This window comes from Anomaloglossus baeobatrachus, chromosome 8 (assembly GCF_048569485.1).
Source record: "Anomaloglossus baeobatrachus isolate aAnoBae1 chromosome 8, aAnoBae1.hap1, whole genome shotgun sequence".
NCBI classification, from domain to species: Eukaryota; Metazoa; Chordata; class Amphibia; order Anura; family Aromobatidae; genus Anomaloglossus; species Anomaloglossus baeobatrachus.
In genome coordinates, this window is record NC_134360.1 from 207,208,540 (window position 1) to 207,228,229 (window position 19,690).

General features: G+C 46.6%; 2 protein-coding genes across 4 annotated transcripts in view; one reads left to right on the forward strand and one right to left on the reverse strand.

The window, feature by feature from the left end:
* The window catches only part of LOC142248802 (uncharacterized), a 74,488-nt gene extending 69,928 nt beyond the window's left edge, over positions 1 to 4,560 (forward strand). For both annotated transcript variants that reach the window (XM_075320108.1, XM_075320107.1), the window contains exon 2: positions 2,521 to 4,560. In XM_075320108.1, coding sequence (XP_075176223.1) covers positions 2,603 to 4,234 — 1,632 coding nt within the window. In that variant the 5' untranslated portion in view covers positions 2,521 to 2,602 and the 3' untranslated portion in view covers positions 4,235 to 4,560. The remainder of the gene's footprint in view (positions 1 to 2,520) is intronic.
* The window catches only part of LRP8 (LDL receptor related protein 8), a 285,604-nt gene that overhangs the window by 92,345 nt on the left and 173,569 nt on the right, over positions 1 to 19,690 (reverse strand). The gene's annotated exons all lie outside the window — the stretch shown is intronic.

Below are 19,690 nucleotides of genomic sequence, written 5' to 3' on the forward strand. Positions count from 1 at the left end.
AGCATGGGGGATGTAGCACGATGGGGGGTGCGCAGCATGGAGGATGGAGCACGATGGGGAGTGCGCAGCATGGAGGATGGAGCACGATGGGGAGTGCGCAGCATGGGGGATGTAGCACGATGGGGGGTGCGCAGCATGGAGGATGGAGCACGATGGGGGGTGCGCAGCATGGGGGATGTAGCACGATGGGGGGTGTGCAGCATGGGGGATGGAGCACGATGGGGAAATGCGCAGCATAGGGGATGGGGCATGATGGGGGGTGTGCAGCATGGGGGATGGAGCACGATGGGAGGTGCACACCTCCCCCCAAACACACACACACACAGGGAACCACAAACACCGCCATACACAGACACCCACACACACAGACAACGCCCAACACACAAACACCGCGGCATACATAAATATACGCACATACCGCACAACACACACATTGCACAAAACATACCTCCCCCCAAAACACACCACACACACAAACAACGCAACACACATACAACACCGCTCTCACCCCCCGCCACACCCAGATAACACCCAGAACATGTACAGCGCCCTACACAAACACTTGGTAACTACACACAACAACATCTATATATTATATATATATATATATATATATATATATATATATATATATATATATATATATATATATATATATATATATATACACATATACATATATATATCTATATCTATAACAAAAATCATACATGAACTACACAATACGTAAATTCTAGAATACCCGATGCGTAGAATCGGGCCACCTTCTAGTTTAGTATATTCACTGATGCCAAAGATGGTTAAACATCACGCAATGCAAACCAGAAAAAAAAAAACCCCATCAAAATATTTTCGTAATTAATCTGAAAAAGTTGAGCTTTTTAGCATAAAATATTAAACCAACACACTGTATAGAAGAGGATATTAATAATCCGTGTTTATTGCAATCCTGAAGCTTCCTAAAACCACAGAACTAGTCTGGGCATGTCACCTTATGAGATTTTCCAGTTCCATTTCATAACTATTTATCTTACATTACATTTAAGCTTTTTAAATATGTTCTAATAAAGAAAAGAAAATATTTTATTACGTAGATGCCGAATCTTCCCTTTTCCGACATTTAATGTTTATACAGTATCTTTAAATGTTAAAACTTGTCCTTTTATTTTATAAAAGGTTATGCATGATACTTTTATACAACAGACATGAGCATACATGTGTATGGGGGTCGGACGCTGGATCCGGCAAGGATGCTGGTCATATCCAATGCTCTGATCATCTGTAGAGCAGCGCTTGCAAGTTCTATAGTAAAGAACTTGTAAGCACTGAACTTTTTGTGTAGGAGACCCGGTGGCACAGCTGATGAGCCAAAATGGAATTCATAACTAGAGGGTTATTTTCATCTTTTATCTTTAGGGGCACACAGTTTCCCCCCCTACCTCTCAGCTTCCTACTTGCCAGGGAGTAGTGCACTACTGAGGTTGACAGGCCGGAGACACACTTGCGAGAGACTCGCGGGAGTCTTGTATCACATCACCCGGCACAGCCGCACACTCTCCGGACAGGAATTTGTCGGCTGCATGTATTTCTATGCAGCCGAAACTCTCCTGGTCGGAGGGCGTCAGGCCGTGCCTGTTGATGCAATGAGAGACTCGCACGAGTCATACGCAAGTGGAATCGTACCCTTAGGGTATGTGCCCACGATCAGGACTCACTGCGTTCTTAACGCAGCGAGTCCTGAATGGGGGGGGACACATATGTCTCCTCTGCAGGAGACCGCAGTTGTCAGTACATACGATCAGGGTTCCATACGCTGTGGTCTCCTGCTTGTGTTCTCCCTACGGAGGACGCATGCGATTCTGCAGCAAACAATTAACATGCTGCGGTCTGGAAAGACGCACTGCAGGTCGGTGTTTGCTGCGGAAAAAAAAGAAGCATAGTGGGCACGGGATTTCTAGGAATCCCGTCCACTGTGCTTGCACTGTACACTGCAGCGGTTTGGACGCAGCTGAGGTAAGCTGCATCTAAACCGCTGCAAATACTGATCGTGGGCATGCACCCTTACGATAAACATCTGGACTGGATTGCAACCACTCCGCATCCTAGAAGCATAGATATTCTTCTTATTGCAGCATTGAAAGATAATTGGGGCCCTGAAGCTGGCGGGATCCAGCCAGCTTCAGAGAAGCGCTTGCAAGCTCTATAGCAATGAGCTTGTAAATGCGGCACTCGTTTCATAGGAGACCGGCCGCTGCTCATGAGAGTATATGTGGATGGAAACCTTGGTAATAAAATAAAATCTGATTGAAAAAGGGTCAAATTGTGAAAAAGTTGAAATAACCCCTTTAAGTGAATATGGCAGGGCAGTGGTGCTCCAATCCTAATCCCCATTTCTAAGCATATCACCTTATATTTTCTAAAATGCTAGTCCAGACTGGACCTGCACTGCATAATCGTTGATTACCAATAATTTTTATGGCCCTGTAAGATCTAACCACCTTTAATCTTACTTTTTCTTAGAAAGCTGGAAGCCAAGAGCCATCCCGACTGGATTTACTAAAACAACAATTCTACAAATTTCCAGAACAGGAAAAACCAGACCATGATCGTGAGGATAAGCGTGAATGGAGAAGAAATGGAGAGGATGGCAACAGAGGATCCGCATTCATTCTACACCATCCTGAATGAGTGTCCAGAAGATGTTCACTTGGGAGAAGAAGCCATCACTATTGCTCTCAAGAATGGCAAGGAAAAAGTAACTGGAAGATTAGTCATGTGCCCAATTTATATTAATGGCCAAGAAACCACTGGGCAGATCATATATGTACAGACCTTCCAAAAAATCGTAATTGGATGGAAGCAACTTCACGATCTAGGTTTGATGCAGGCCAAGGCGCAGGAGGGTTACGTGGTTGATGTCCCTCCGGTGCTAATAAAAGAAGTAAAAAAGTTCCAGGATCCTGGCAGTTTTCATCAGGGATATTTAAGAAAGGAACTACTAGACCATGCCAGGAGAGTCATCGCTAGTTGGGAGAGAAATGGGTGGATTGAACGTTGCAAAAGTGTCTGCAATTCCCGCATTTCACTTGATATAAAACCAAATGGAAAGGTCAAAATTAAATTCCATTATTGGGACTTGAACGAGACTTCGGAGAAGGATAGTCCCCACCCACAGGAGCACCGGCCAAAAGCCATTGAAGGTATAACCCTGGGGAAGTATTATTCTGTGTTGCACCTATTCTATGCAGAATGGCAAATCGCTCTAGACACCTACACCAAGTACAAAACCGCCTTTACTTTCCTGGGCAAGCATTATGTCTGGAACAGGTTGCCCGGAAAGTTCCAAAATAAGAACACTAGAGTTAGTGACGCTGTGGAGAAGGTACTTGATAAGCTACCCGTGAGTGTGAGGAAGCGCGTTACCTATTACATCGATGTCCTCTTAATTTCAGGAGAAACCAAGGAAGAGTGCAGTCAATTCACAGATAAGTTATGGCACCATCTGAGTGACAATTGCTTTGAAATACGCCCAGCAGAGTGCCAATTGTGCCAACCGGCTGTGAAGTTTCTAGGGAGAAAAGTAACTGAAAATGGCGTTACGTTGGATAGAGATTTTCTACAGAAGGTGAAGAATATGAAAGAGCCTAAGAGTGCTAGCGACTTACGATCAAATCTCGCCTGTTTACGTGATGCAAGCCAATATACTCCAGGGTTTGGCATTTTGAGTAAAAGTTTAAACAAACTATCTAAACAAGACGATACCTTTATTTGGGATGGTAAATCCAAGGAAGCACTAGCTCTTCTCAAGAAGCAAGTCCTGCAAATCAGATTTTTGGTTCCCGGTTTGGCAGAAAACGAGGCCTGCACTGTTAAGATATTTGTCAACGATGGAGCTTGGATGGCAGAGATCCAAAATAGTGCCAAGAAACCATACCGTTTTGATAGTGGTGTATTTCCACTTCTTAAGAAGAAGGACAACTTGGTGACTCAAGAGCTCAAAGCCATGAAAGAGGTTTGGAGTAAATTCCAGCGTGTTTTAAAAAACCGAGAGGTAGAATGGGAGGTGGAGAGTCCAGAGATCGCACGCTACGTGGAGGACCCGGATAGCATTATAAATGAGAAACATCTCAAGCTGGACTTGCTCAAGGAAAAGGGATTTAAGATTAAGGTTGTCCCTGCCGGTGACCGAAAGCCAATAATTCCATGGCCTGAGATTCCTGATCTAAGTGAATGAACAATTTCCATTTTTTACTTTACTAAATGACTACAGGCCTTACGTAAAGTGATCTGGACGATAGTCTCCTGTGAGTAAAAACAAAAAAAAGACGACAACAGTGTTCCTGTAGGTATATGGTCAAGTCTGGTATTGCAGTTTATCGTTCTCTTAAAAGAGGGAAAATATGAGGAACAGAAAATGGGACAAGAGTTGTGCTGTTTAGAGACCAAGAAGTCTTCGGTTGGCCACTAAATGGTCGTTAATGTGACAACTATATTTTTTTTTTTAGGATAAGCCATAAAAGTGATGAAAAAAAATTAAAGAAATGGCAACTTCCGATGATTTTGTCCCTTTTCATTTTTATATCTGTGAATAAGATAAGAATCCTCTGTCGGGAAACAATTCATTGATTTCTATAGCAGAGTGTTGGGAGAGAGGACAAAAAAAACCCAAAAACCTGAGCAGTATCTCTCACCTTTTATTGATGGCTACTGCCAACCTTTTGACAAAGGATACACAGCCAAAGCCATAAGGTGGCTTTACACACTGCAACATCGCAAACGACATCACTGTAACATCACCAGTTTTGTGACGTTATAGCGACCTTCCCAGCGACATTGCAGTGTGTGACACGCATCAGCGACCTGGCCCCCCGCTGTGAGGTCGCTGATCGCTACAAATCGTTCAGGACCATTCTTTGGTCCTTTGTTTCCCGCTGTGCAGCAAAGTCTCAGTGTGTAAAAGGACTTTACAGCGACTTCCCTTTCAAAAAGCTGCTTTACAACGTCCCCAATGACTAGCTAGGTCATTCTGCAGGTCCGGATCGCTGTTGCGTCGTTGGCCAGGTTTGCCTGTTTGACAGCTCACCAGAGACTTTGTAGCGATCCCGTCCAGGTTGGGATCGCAGGTGGGATCGCTAGAAAGTCTCAGTGTGTAAAGGGGCCTATAGTGAGGTTAACAAACAGAAAAGGGTTAAGACTTCAAAGCACATCAGACTAAGCTTAGCTGAACCCGCCGATCCAAACACCAAGGGATAATGTGGGGAGGGGGGGGGGAGTAAAGGAATTAGGACCGTTGAATTCTAAGTCCCCACGATTTGTTTTTCAAGAGATAGACTACTGCCATACGTGAATGTTCATGTATACAGGAGAGGTCAGGAGAGATAGAGGTTTTAAACTTTAATTTGGTCTCCTTTTTTGGCTAGGAAGCGTTCTACCCACAGATGATCAGACCAAAAGCCAATGTAATTTGCAGAATTCTAAGACTGTCTCTAAATGATTATGTTCAGAAAAATTACTGAAAAACAAAGAGGATTTGCTGAATGGTTAAGTAAGAAAAAAAAGTGAACTACAGCAATACAGCATGGCTCCGTTCACATATCCAGTTGCCATCGGTTCATAACGCATCCAATATACAGTGTGTCCACCCATATTCTGTCCACCGCCATTAACTTGATAACAGCGGCAGCTATAGGCATAGAAGTGGTGTCTAGGTATAGTAAAGTAGCCATGCGCTACGCAATAAAACCACCTATAGCGCCACCTGGTGGAAAACATCAGAGTTAGCATTTTTATCACGAAAACGGAACGAGAAAGAAATAAGTGAATTACAAAGTTGTAGGGCATCATCAATTCAATACGAATCGTCACCTTGCATACAGACATGCTATGATTAGAACATGTAAAACTCACAAGGCTGCGGACGTGAAGCGATATCTCATGGAGACCTTCCTACAAGTCATTGGGTATGGTGGCTGCATGGAGTGGCCTCCACGCTCCCCTGACCTGACCCCATTGGACTTCTTTCTGTGAGGTCACATCAGACAGCAGGTGTATGCGACCCTTCCACCAACATTGCAGGACCTACCACGACGTTTCACAGATGCTTGTGCAAACGTGTCACCTACCATATTGCACAACGTGCAGCAAGATACAGTATGCGGTCCAGAGGCCAGATGTGCATTGCAGCTGACGGGGGCCACTTTGAGCATCAAAGTTAAATGAGCGCCATATGCGTGACCAGCATTCAATGTTTTGGGGGGGGGGTCATGGGTTTCATATCATAGCATTTCTGTATGCAAGGTGTCGATTCGTATTGAATTGATGATGCCCTACAACTTTGTAATTCACTTTTTTTCCCTCTATCTCGTTCCGTTTTCGAGATAAAAATGCTAACTCCGTTGTTTTCCACCAGGTGGCGCTATAGGTGGTTTCATTGCGTAGCGCATGGCTACTTTACTATACCTAGACACCACTTCTATGCCTATAGCTACCGCCGTTCTCAAGTTAATGGCGGTGGACAGGATATGGGTGGACACACTGTATATGCATCCGTTACAAATAAAGCAAATAAAGCAAAAACAAGTGCAAAATTTAAGCAAAAAGTTTGTTTTTTGACGATCAGTCTTAGGCTGTATTCACACAGGGTGTTTATGCTGCATTTTTTTTCATTGAGATTATGCAAATATAACCTAATAAAAATCTGCTTATTACAGCACCATCAAAACCCTATAAGATTCCAGAAATCAAACACACTTTTTTCCCCTGACTGAAATTCAAAATGCTGCGTTTTTGAAAGAGCAATAGAAGTGGGTGGAACAAAAGGGTCAATCCGCGCTGCCAGAAGATCGATGAAGATCTTCAGTGATCTTCTGGCAGCGCGGATTAACCCTATTCTCACATCCGCTTCTATTGCTGTTTCCATGGGTTCTGCAGCAGCCATTTATACCACGTGCTTATAGCAGTTGTGTCTTTACGCAACCACACCAGGTTATTGAATCTACAATAATTTTTTGCCAATACCATCGGATAAGACAACATTTGCGCCCCCCTCTTATTGTCCATTTGCACGCCCCCTCCTTTAATTGTCCAATTGCGCCCCCCCGCCTTCATTGTCCATTTGCGCGCCCCCACCTTTATTGTCCATTTGCGCGCCCCCTCCTTTATTGTCCATTTGCGCCCCCCCTCCTTTATTGTCCATTTGCGCCCCCCTCCTTTATTGTCCATTTGCGCCCCCCCTCCTTTATTGTCCATTTGCGCCCCCCCTCCTTTATTGTCCAATTGCGCCCCCCCTCCTTTATTGTCCAATTGCGCCCCCCCTCCTTCATTGTCCAATTGCGCCCCCCCTCCTTCATTGTCCAATTGCGCCCCCCCTCCTTCATTGTCCATTTGCGCCCCCCCTCCTTTATTGTCCATTTGCGCCCCCCCTCCTTTATTGTCCATTAGCGCCCCCCTCCTTTATTGTCCATTAGCGCCCCCCTCCTTTATTGTCCAATTGCGCCCCCCCTCCTTCATTGTCCATTAGCGCCCCCCTCATTTATTGTCCAATTGCGCCCCCCCTCCTTCATTGTCCAATTGCGCCCCCCCTCCTTCATTGTCCAATTGCGCCCCCCCTCCTTCATTGTCCAATTGCGCCCCCCCTCCTTTATTGTCCATTTGCGGCCCCCCTCCTTTATTGTCCATTTGCGGCCCCCCTCTATTGTCCATTAGTGCCCCCCTCCTTTATTGTCCATTAGCACCCCCCTCCTTTATTGACCATTAGCGCCCCCCCTCCTTTATTGTCCATTTGCACCCCCCCCTCCTTTATTGTCCATTTGCGCCCCCCCTCCTTTATTGTCCATTAGCGCCCCCCCTCCTTTATGGTCCATTTGCGCCCCCCCCCTCCTTTATTGTCCATTTGCGCCCCCCCCCTCCTTTATTGTCCATTTGCGCCCCCCCTCCTTTATTGTCCATTTGCGCCCCCCCCTCCTTTATTGTCCATTTGCACCCCCCTCCTTTATTGACCATTAGCGCCCCCCCTCCTTTATTGTCCATTTGCACCCCCCCTCCTTTATTGTCCATTTGCGCCCCCCCTCCTTTATTGTCCATTAGCGCCCCCCCTCCTTTATTGTCCATTAGCGCCCCCCCCTCCTTTATGGTCCATTTGCGCCCCCCCCCTCCTTTATTGTCCATTTGCGCCCCCCCTCCTTTATTGTCCATTTGCGCCCCCCCTCCTTTATTGTCCATTAGCGCCCCCCTCCTTTATTGTCCATTTGCACCCCCCTTCCTTTATTGTCCATTTGCGCCCCCCCCTCCTTTATTGTCCATTTGCGCCCCCCCTCCTTTATTGTCCATTTGCGCCCCCCCTCCTTTATTGTCCATTTGCGCCCCCCTCCTTTATTGTCCATTTGCGCCCCCCCTCCTTTATTGTCCATTTGCGCCCCCCCTCCTTTATTGTTTTTTCAGGGTTTTTTTTATAGTGCTTTTGAAGAAGCAGAATGTTAATTCTTTCAGTGTTTTTGCTGCTTTGTTCTACCATTGAAAGCAATGAGCGTGAAAGCTACACAAAATAAAAAAAGATGGCTGTCAAGTCATAAAGAAAGACAATTTGACACTTCTATTCCCCTATGGTCTTGTACTGGAACACAAAATCAGAAATACCTACAAAGGCTATTTTAACAATTTAAAATTGAGGGTTTGCGGGGTTTTTTTTTTTAGTGTTTCCTTGTCCGTAAAAGGTAAGTGAATTTTAAGTGTATTTTGGGTAAAGCCAATAGAAGATTCAAAACTATAAAATTATGGAAATGAGAAGCAAAATATTAAAACAGTTTACAATATCTAGTAAACTTGTTATAACGGATTAAATAAAAAGCTGGAGCAAGAGTCAAGAGGGTGGAAATATAGAGGAGTCGAAAGTGTGACTTGGAAGCTCCAAAGTCCTGCACCTCAAGTCATGAAGTAAGAGAGTTCATGACTTTCCCTAAGAGACGCGAGTCACTTTTCAAACAAATGGCATTGCTTTTAGAGTACTTTCACACTTGCGTTCAGCGGAGTCCGTCACTGTGGAGAATAGCGCAGTCCGTTAATAATGCACTGCTCTATTCTCCATAGACTTGTATGGTCAACGCACTGTAACGCAAGTGTCAGCGTTGCATCCGCTGGACGACGCAGCGTCGTTATTTTGACGCTGCGCCGGGCGGGAGGAACGCAGCATGTAACGTTTTTTTGAGCAGCGCAATCCGTTGGATTTCACTGCGCATGCTCTCTTTGGCTCCCTGCACTCGTAACCAAGGTAAATATCGGGTAACCAAGCAAAGTGCTTTGCCGATATTTACCCTCGCTATGTGTGCATGGAGCCCGACACTTCCTCGCTTGGCTCCTCCTCCTCCCGCACTCCACTCCGCATGTATGTACAAACGCACACTCACCTGTCCTCAGAACCATGGCCCACTTGGCTCCACCCACATCTCACGCCGCCCCCCGCACACATTCTCGGCAGCCGAACGATCAGCTGAGCTCCGGGCCGCCGGCATGTGAGAGCGCTCAGCTGATCGACCGGCAGCCGGCTATTGAGAGCGCTCAGCTGATCGTTCACAATAGTCCGCTGCCGGTAAAACTAAAGAATAAAAAAAAAAAAAGCTTTGCGTTTTGTATGATCTGTAGCATCCGTTGTGCCACTATATGCAACACATCCGTTGCATCCATCACACAACGCAATGCAATGCTACGAAAGCCGCCCAACGCAAGTGTGAAACTAGCCTAACTCCAAGGTAATACTGCAAATAACGGGGGATGGAAAAGTAAACACATCAGTGATCTTCACAATCGTGTCAAGACTGTTACAGCTCAAATAACCCTAAAGGCTTCTTTCACACATCCGTGTTTTCGGTACGTGTGACGTTAGTTTTCACACATACCGGAGACAAGGACACACACAAACCCATTAACATCAATGGGCTTGCACATCCGTCTGTGTTTGGACATGGACCCGGTGTCCATGTGGAGCCCACACTTGTCTGTGTGATCCACATGGTAACATATCTGTGTTTCTCCGGCAGCACTGATGTCACACAGCCCACACACTGATGTGATGCATATAACACATACTGGAGAAAACACATGTCTTTGAAATAAAATGATTTTTCCAGCCCTTGCTGACGGTGCTGCTGTCACTTTTTTCCAGTCCCGCTCATTAAGCTCATGCATATTCACTGCGCCGCAGACCCGGAAGCAGCAGCCGGAGACTGGCGAGTATAGAAAATCATGCTGACCGTGTGCTATCTGGTTGTCAGACGGATACACTGACAGCACACGCTGAACACACACCACAGATTGTGCAAAACGTGTGCATTTTGCATGGACAAGTGAAAGGCCTTACTTATAGTCTGGACCTACCCACTTTTAAGGAATGATCACCAGCTGTTATGAATGTGTTTCCAGGTAGTGAAAATGCAGCAGATTATCCACGGTGTTTGTTTGGAAACTCTGCATGGATTCCTTGGTAACATGTGTAATGCACAGTGGATTGTGAGTTAGTTTTTTGGTGCGTTCTCTCCCCAATAGAGCTCTATGGGGTGACTGAAAGGTGCATAATAAAAATTATAAAAAAACAACAAAAACATCAAATCACAGCTGGATTTTTAAGTATGGAATCACTGTGATTATGCACAAAAAAAACCTTAAGCATCCCCTTCAATAAAAAGAAAAGAAGTGCAGACATGGTGTTTCCCTTACAGGTTTTATAGCTGGAAACTTGGACATTATGTTTATGGTATATACACATAATACGCTCACTGTGCTGTTCACACAGGCAATCCCCAAAATATAGGATGCACACAAAAGAAAAAAAAAAAAAAAAGGTTGGATCCAGTACTTTAAAAAAAAAAAATAATAAAATCTTGTTTTATTAAAGATCCTTAAAATATAATGCTTTGCAAAGTCTTTAATGTGCTGTCTAATTGGAACCACAAGTCCAAGAAGAACTGTTACTAACGCATTTTGAGCCTAGATGGTGTATATAATATGTATAGGTTTACAGGAGTGTGAATGATTTACATGTACACCTTGGAAATAATGTTTAAGAATATCTGCATGTGCTTTTTCAGGGTTGGGGCAGTGTGTTTAAGACTAAGGTATGTATATATCGGAGAGAAACAAATCCAGGATAATAATAATAGCAAGAGGACATCTGAGAAACCCCATTTGTCTTTTTGCAGCTGCAAGTAGTTCAACGGTTTTAACAGACTTCTTCCCCACTAGTGATGAGCGGGCACTACCATGCTCGGGTGCTCAGTACTGGTAACTAGTGATGAGCGGGCACTACCATGCTCGGGTGCTCAGTACTGGTAACTAGTGATGAGCGGGCACTACCATGCTCAGGTGCTCAGTACTTGTATATAGTGATGAGCGGGCACTACCATGCTCGGGTGCTCAGTACTGGTAACTAGTGATGAGCGGGCACTACCATGCTCGGGTGCTCAGTACTGGTAACTAGTGATGAGCGGGCACTACCATGCTCGGGTGCTCAGTACTGGTAACTAGTGATGAGCGGGCACTACCATGCTCATGTGCTCAGTACTTGTATATAGTGATGAGCGGGCACTACCATGCTCGGGTGCTCAGTACTGGTAACTAGTGATGAGCGGGCACTACCATGCTCGGGTGCTCAGTACTCGTAACTAGTGATGAGCGGACACTACCATGCTCGGGTGCTCAGTACTCGTAACTAGTGATGAGCGGGCACTACCATGCTCGGGTGCTCAGTACTTGTAACTAGTGATGAGCGGGCACTACCATGTTCGGGTGCTCAGTACTGGTAACTAATGATGAGCGGGCACTACCATGCTCGGGTCTCGTAACTAGTGAGTGAGCACTACCATGCTCAGGTGCTCAGTACTCGTATCTAATGATGAGTGAGCACTACCATGCTCAGGTGCTCGGTACTCGTAACTAGTGATGAGTGAGCACTACCATGCTCATGTGCTCAGTACTGGTAACTAGTGATGAGTGAGCACTACCATGCTCAGGTGCTCGGTACTGGTAACTAGTGATGAGTGAGCACTACCATGCTCAGGTGCTCGGTACTCGTATCTAGTGATGAGCGAGCACTACCATGCTCAGGTGCTCGGTACTCGTATCTAGTGATGAGCGAGCACTACCATGCTCGGGTGCTCAGTACTGGTAACTAGTGATGAGCGAGCACTAAAATGCTCAGGTGCTCAGTACTGGTAACTAGTGATGACCGGGCACTACCATGCTCAGGTGCTCGGTACTGGTAACTAGTGATGAGTGAGCACTACCATGCTCAGGTGCTCGGTACTGGTAACTAGTGATGAGTGAGCACTACCATGCTCAGGTGCTCGGTACTCGTATCTAGTGATGAGCGGGCACTACCATGCTCGGGTGCTCAGTACTCGTAACTAGTGATGAGCGGGCACTACCATGCTCAGGTGCTCAGTACTCGTAACTAGTGATACGTGAGCACTACCATGCTCTGATGCGCCATACCCCGTGCTTGGATGGACGCAACTCAAGTACCCGAGTATAATGGAAATCAATGGAGGACTCTAGCACTTTTCCAGATTTCCTGGAAAAATGTTCCAGTTCCCTAGTGACTTCCATTATACTCAAATGCTCGTATCGGCGTGACTCAAGTACCCTACTGCTTATTACGAGTACTCTGGCATAGTACGGCTCGCTAACCAGTACACCCCACATTCTAAGAAATACACAGCTGCACTCTGAGGCTACATATTTGTTAGAGTATATTTCATGTTCAGATTGCACCTGTTCACATTTGTCTGTTAGGAAGTGCCATCAGTTTTCTCATTTTACTCCGAACATTCAACCAAAATGCAGCTCTACAAAATGACCACTGGAGGGAGTAGCGACACAGGAGCCAAATCATGTGACAGTCAGTAGACAATGACTAGTGCAACAGCGACTACCATGAGGCTGTATAGAAGTGCGCTAGTCAGAAGTGCACCACATGCACAGGTAATGATGGGACTTTTACAGCTCGTGATCACATTAGATCAGCGCAGACGCCCTTAGAAATCATTAGATCTGATCCCTGAGGGGTAAATGGTTGCCTTTGTATTGGGGCTCTGTGGCTGATCGTGGGCTTGGTGAAGAAGAGCACTGTCAGCCACATCCGCAAAGTCTCAAGGACAACAAAGAGGGACGACTATTGCAGTATATTCAATGGCAAATAGTTGTTTGGGGGGTTTTTTTTTGCTTTTTTTAATAGCTAAGCCACAGCCCCAATCTTGCACAGCCCATTTTGTGCAATCACGCAAAAATAACGCCATGAATGAAACCTGCACAGTATATACCCCACGTATGGCCTCCACACAGTACAATACCCCGCTTATGGCCTCCACACAGTATATCATCCCGCTTATGGCCTCCACACAGTATAATATCCCGCTTATGGCCTCCACACCGTATAATACCCCGCTTATGGCCTCCACACCGTATAATACCCCACGTATGGCCTCCACACAGTATAATACCCCGCTTATGGCCTCCACACAGTATATCATCCCGCTTATGGCCTCCACACAGTATAATATCCCGCTTATGGCCTCCACACCGTATAATACCCCGCTTATGGCCTCCACACAGTATAATACCCCGCTTATGGCCTCCACACAGTATAATATCCCGCTTATGGCCTCCACACAGTATAATACCCCGCTTATGGCCTCCACACAGTACAATATCCCGCTTATGGCCTCCACACCGTATAATACCCCGCTTATGGCCTCCACACAGTATAATATCCCGCTTATGGCCTCCACACCGTATAATACCCCGCTTATGGCCTCCACACCGTATAATACCCCGCTTATGGCCTCCACACCGTATAATACCCCGCTTATGGCCTCCACACCGTATAATACCCCGCTTATGGCCTCCACACCGTATAATACCCCGCTTATGGCCTCCACACCGTATAATACCCCGCTTATGGCCTCCACACCGTATAATACCCCGCTTATGGCCTCCACACCGTATAATACCCCGCTTATGGCCTCCACACCGTATAATACCCCGCTTATGGCCTCCACACCGTATAATACCCCGCTTATGGCCTCCACACAGTATAATATCCCGCTTATGGCCTCCACACAGTATAATATCCCGCTTATGGCCTCCACACAGTATAATATCCCGCTTATGGCCTCCACACAGTATAATATCCCGCTTATGGCCTCCACACAGTATAATATCCCGCTTATGGCCTCCACACAGTATAATATCCCGCTTATGGCCTCCACACCGTATAATACCCCGCTTATGGCCTCCACACCGTATAATACCCCGCTTATGGCCTCCACACCGTATAATACCCCGCTTATGGCCTCCACACCGTATAATACCCCGCTTATGGCCTCCACACCGTATAATACCCCGCTTATGGCCTCCACACCGTATAATACCCCGCTTATGGCCTCCACAGAGTATAATATCCCGCTTATGGCCTCCACAGAGTATAATATCCCGCTTATGGCCTCCACAGAGTATAATATCCCGCTTATGGCCTCCACACAGTATAATATCCCGCTTATGGCCTCCACACAGTATAATACCCCGCTTATGGCCTCCACAGAGTATAATATCCCGCTTATGGCCTCCACACCGTATAATACCCCGCTTATGGCCTCCACACCGTATAATACCCCGCTTATGGCCTCCACACCGTATAATACCCCGCTTATGGCCTCCACAGAGTATAATATCCCGCTTATGGCCTCCACACAGTATAATATCCCGCTTATGGCCTCCACACAGTATAATATCCCGCTTATGGCCTCCACACAGTATAATACCCCGCTTATGGCCTCCACAGAGTATAATACCCCGCTTATGGCCTCCACAGAGTATAATATCCCGCTTATGGCCTCCACACAGTATAATATCCCGCTTATGGCCTCCACACCGTATAATACCCCGCTTATGGCCTCCACACCGTATAATACCCCGCTTATGGCCTCCACACCGTATAATACCCCGCTTATGGCCTCCACACCGTATAATACCCCGCTTATGGCCTCCACACCGTATAATACCCCGCTTATGGCCTCCACACCGTATAATACCCCGCTTATGGCCTCCACACCGTATAATACCCCGCTTATGGCCTCCACACCGTATAATACCCTGCTTATGGCCTCCACAGAGTATAATATCCCGCTTATGGCCTCCACAGAGTATAATACCCCGCTTATGGCCTCCACACAGTATAATACCCCGCTTATGGCCTCCACACAGTATAATACCCCGCTTATGGCCTCCACAGAGTATAATATCCCGCTTATGGCCTCCACACAGTATAATACCCCGCTTATGGCCTCCACACAGTATAATACCCCGCTTATGGCCTCCACACAGTATAATACCCCGCTTATGGCCTCCACACAGTATAATACCCCGCTTATGGCCTCCACACAGTATAATATCCCGCTTATGGCCTCCACACAGTATAATATCCCGCTTATGGCCTCCACACAGTATAATACCCCGCTTATAGCCTCCACACCGTATAATACCCCGCTTATGGCCTCCACAGAGTATAATATCCCGCTTATGGCCTCCACACAGTATAATATCCCGCTTATGGCCTCCACACCGTATAATACCCCGCTTATGGCCTCCACACAGTATAATACCCCGCTTATGGCCTCCACACCGTATAATACCCCGCTTATGGCCTCCACACCGTATAATACCCCGCTTATGGCCTCCACAGAGTATAATACCCCGCTTATGGCCTCCACAGAGTATAATATCCCGCTTATGGCCTCCACACCGTATAATACCCCGCTTATGGCCTCCACAGAGTATAATACCCCGCTTATGGCCTCCACAGAGTATAATACCCCGCTTATGGCCTCCACAGAGTATAATACCCCGCTTATGGCCTCCACAGAGTATAATATCCCGCTTATGGCCTCCACACAGTATAATACCCCGCTTATGGCCTCCACACCGTATAATACCCCGCTTATGGCCTCCACAGAGTATAATATCCCGCTTATGGCCTCCACACAGTATAATATCCCGCTTATGGCCTCCACACAGTATAATACCCCGCTTATGGCCTCCACACCGTATAATATCCCGCTTATGGCCTCCACACCGTATAATACCCCGCTTATGGCCTCCACAGAGTATAATATCCCGCTTATGGCCTCCACACAGTATAATATCCCGCTTATGGCCTCCACACCGTATAATACCCCGCTTATGGCCTCCACAGAGTATAATACCCCGCTTATAGCCTCCACACCGTATAATACCCCGCTTATGGCCTCCACACAGTATAATACCCCGCTTATGGCCTCCACACAGTATAATACCCCGCTTATGGCCTCCACACAGTATAATACCCCGCTTATGGCCTCCACACAGTATAATACCCCGCTTATGGCCTCCACACCGTATAATACCCCGCTTATGGCCTCCACACCGTATAATACCCCGCTTATGGCCTCCACACCGTATAATACCCCGCTTATGGCCTCCACAGAGTATAATATCCCGCTTATGGCCTCCACACAGTATAATACCCAGCTTATGGCCTCCACACCGTATAATATCCCGCTTATGGCCTCCACACCGTATAATACCCCGCTTATGGCCTCCACAGAGTATAATATCCCGCTTATGGCCTCCACACAGTATAATACCCCGCTTATGGCCTCCACACCGTATAATACCCCGCTTATGGCCTCCACACCGTATAATACCCCGCTTATGGCCTCCACACCGTAGAATACCCCGCTTATGGCCTCCACACAGTAGAATACCCTGCTTATGGCCTCCACACAGTAGAATACCCCGCTTATGGCCTCCACACAGTAGAATACCCCGCTTATGGCCTCCACACAGTAGAATACCCCGCTTATGGCCTCCACACAGTAGAATACCCCGCTTATGGCCTCCACACAGTAGAATACCCCGCTTATGGCCTCCACACAGTAGAATACCCCGCTTATGGCCTCCACACAGTAGAATACCCCGCTTATGGCCTCCACACAGTAGAATACCCCGCTTATGGCCAACACACAGTACATGCTCCCAACACACGTAAAGTTTCCTTATGGACAGTGGCATGTTGGCATAGGACGATTTATAGGCCAGGCAATGCTCCCCCTGGAAATTAAACAGTCAAATAGCCTCTTCAGAGAGAAAGAACAGTGTCTCTATCGCCACCTAGTGGAAGAAGCAATCCTAGATGTCAATATTGAGCCTACCACATGGCGTGGGATAAAAGCTAAACCAGACTCTCCAATTACAGACATGTACTTCCAGCAGGTGGCGCTACAGTCCCTGCTCTTTTCTGGAGACTTTCTGCAGAAACTTGCACTGCAGATGACACTTATTGCGGTCAATTAGGAGTAGGAAGACTATTGCTTGCAAAGTGGCCATAAATGTATGTTTGTGTAAAATTTCCATACAACTTGCTGCTGGAAGTTTTCAAATATTTTGCACCTCTTGTAGCGGTTGTAATTTTCACTCTTTTGCGCATGAACAAAGAAAAAAACCCAAAAACCTGAATTCTTAAGTAAAAAAGATCTTAACTAAATCCCATTTCCAAGGTATTCTTACTGTTCACACCTAGCACATTGTCAGAATGCGAATTGGCAACATGCAAGAGGGTTAAACAGCTGAGACTAGACTTCTCTGATCCCAGAGGTCACTTATTGGTAAAAATTAGGGATATTTGGTTTTCGGATGAAATTTCACAATGATCCGAAAATGCCCTCTTTTCATGTGACCGTCTCTAACCTTTTGCATGCACATGTCCAACTGTTCAATGTTTCAGGACTTTTTTTTTGCAAAACTTGCTGTTCTCTCACAAGGAGCCTAATGGCAAAATTCACAACAGGTGTTTGATACTGAATCGCCCAATAAATTTCAGGGTTCAGTTAGAACTAGTATATAAAAACAGTCCTCTTCATCACGCTGTTCACATTTTGACATTATGAGACCAAGACCACACCTAAAGCGGGCTTTACACACCGCGACATCGCTAGCAATGTCGCTGGTGAAAGCACCCGCCCCTGTCGGTTGTGCGGTATGGGCAAATCTCTGCCCGTGGCGCACAACATCGCTTACACCCGTCACACATACATACCTGTTTAGCGACGTCGCTGTGGCCGGCGTACCGCCTCCTTTCTAAGGGGGTGGTTCATTCAGCATCACAGCGACGTCACTAAGCTGCCGCCCAATAAAAGCGGAGGGGCGGAGATGAGCGGTCAGAACATCCCGCCCACCTCCTTCCTCATTGCCGGCGGCCTCAGGTACGATGATGTTCCTCGTTCCCGCAGTGTCACACATAGCGATGTGTGCTGCAGCAAGAACGACGAACAACCTCAGTCCTGCAACAACGATAAATCGGGATTAGAACGACGTGTCAATGATCAACGATTAGGTGAGTAATTTTGATCGTTAACGGTCTTTCGTGCGTTTCACACGCAACGAAGTCGCTAACGAGGCCGAATGTGCATCACAAACTCCGTGACCCCAACGACATCTCGTTAGCGATGTTGTTGCGTGTAAAGCCCGCTTAACAATTAATCAGCAGTACCGCGCCATTGTGAAAGTTCAAGCAGGACGTTCTCAGACAGAAGGGGCCACTGAGCTTAGAGTGTCACAGAGTGTCATCAGCAGATATACAGAGAGACTGGAAGAGTTAAAGAAAGGCAGAGAAGTAACTGTCCTTTGGCCACATCCCACACTGATGTCAACTTTATTGTTAATGCTCTTCGGAATCGGATGATGAATGCCGCACAACTACCAGCACATTTAAGGGAGGGGAGAGGCATCCAAGTGTGACATTAGACCATTCAAAACGGTTTACATCAGCATGGTCTGCATGGTAGACACCCTCCAAGGTACCTGATCACACCACCAGGCACAGACGTCATCTACGCTTGACGTGGGCCTCGGTGATGTTCACTGATGAAACTATTCACACTGAGCAAAAATGATGGCCAGCAATAATGTTTTAAACATCAAGGAGAGTGCTATGTATCAGCCACTGCAGCCACCAGACAGACGAGCCTTTGGTGGTGGTCGTGTTACAGTGTGGGATGGTGTCTAGTCAATACAGAACTGCCCTACACTTTGTGGTTGGTACAGTGACAGCCCCGACTACTCGAACAACATCAATCCAGTCTGTGCCTCTGCATGAACAACACACACTAATTTAATCTTCATGGATGACAATGCTCCAGCTCATCAAGGTCGCATCATTAGGGAACGGCTGCTGGAGACTGTGGGAGCAAAAATGGAGAGGCTGCACTTTCTCCAGACCTGAATCCCATAGAAAACCTATGGGATCACCTGAATTGCTGTGTAGAGTCTCATAACTCTGTACCCCAGAACCTCAATGACCTGAGGGCCGCCCTTCAATAAGAGTGGGTTGCTATGCCTCCGCAAAAAATAACTCCCCTTGTGACCAGCAGGAGGCGTCATTGTCAAGTTGTAATTGATGCTCAAGGCCACATTACAAGTTTTTGAGACATTAACACTTTTTTTGGGGGGGGGGGGGGTTATACCCACCACTGGTGTTGGCTTACGTTTCAATAACTTGAGATGCGGAAGTCACCATTGCCTGCTTCTACTTAAATGTCCGACTGTCATGATACCGGTAGTTACAAAATAGTGTGACAAGTTGAACACCCGACCAAGACTTCATTCCTCC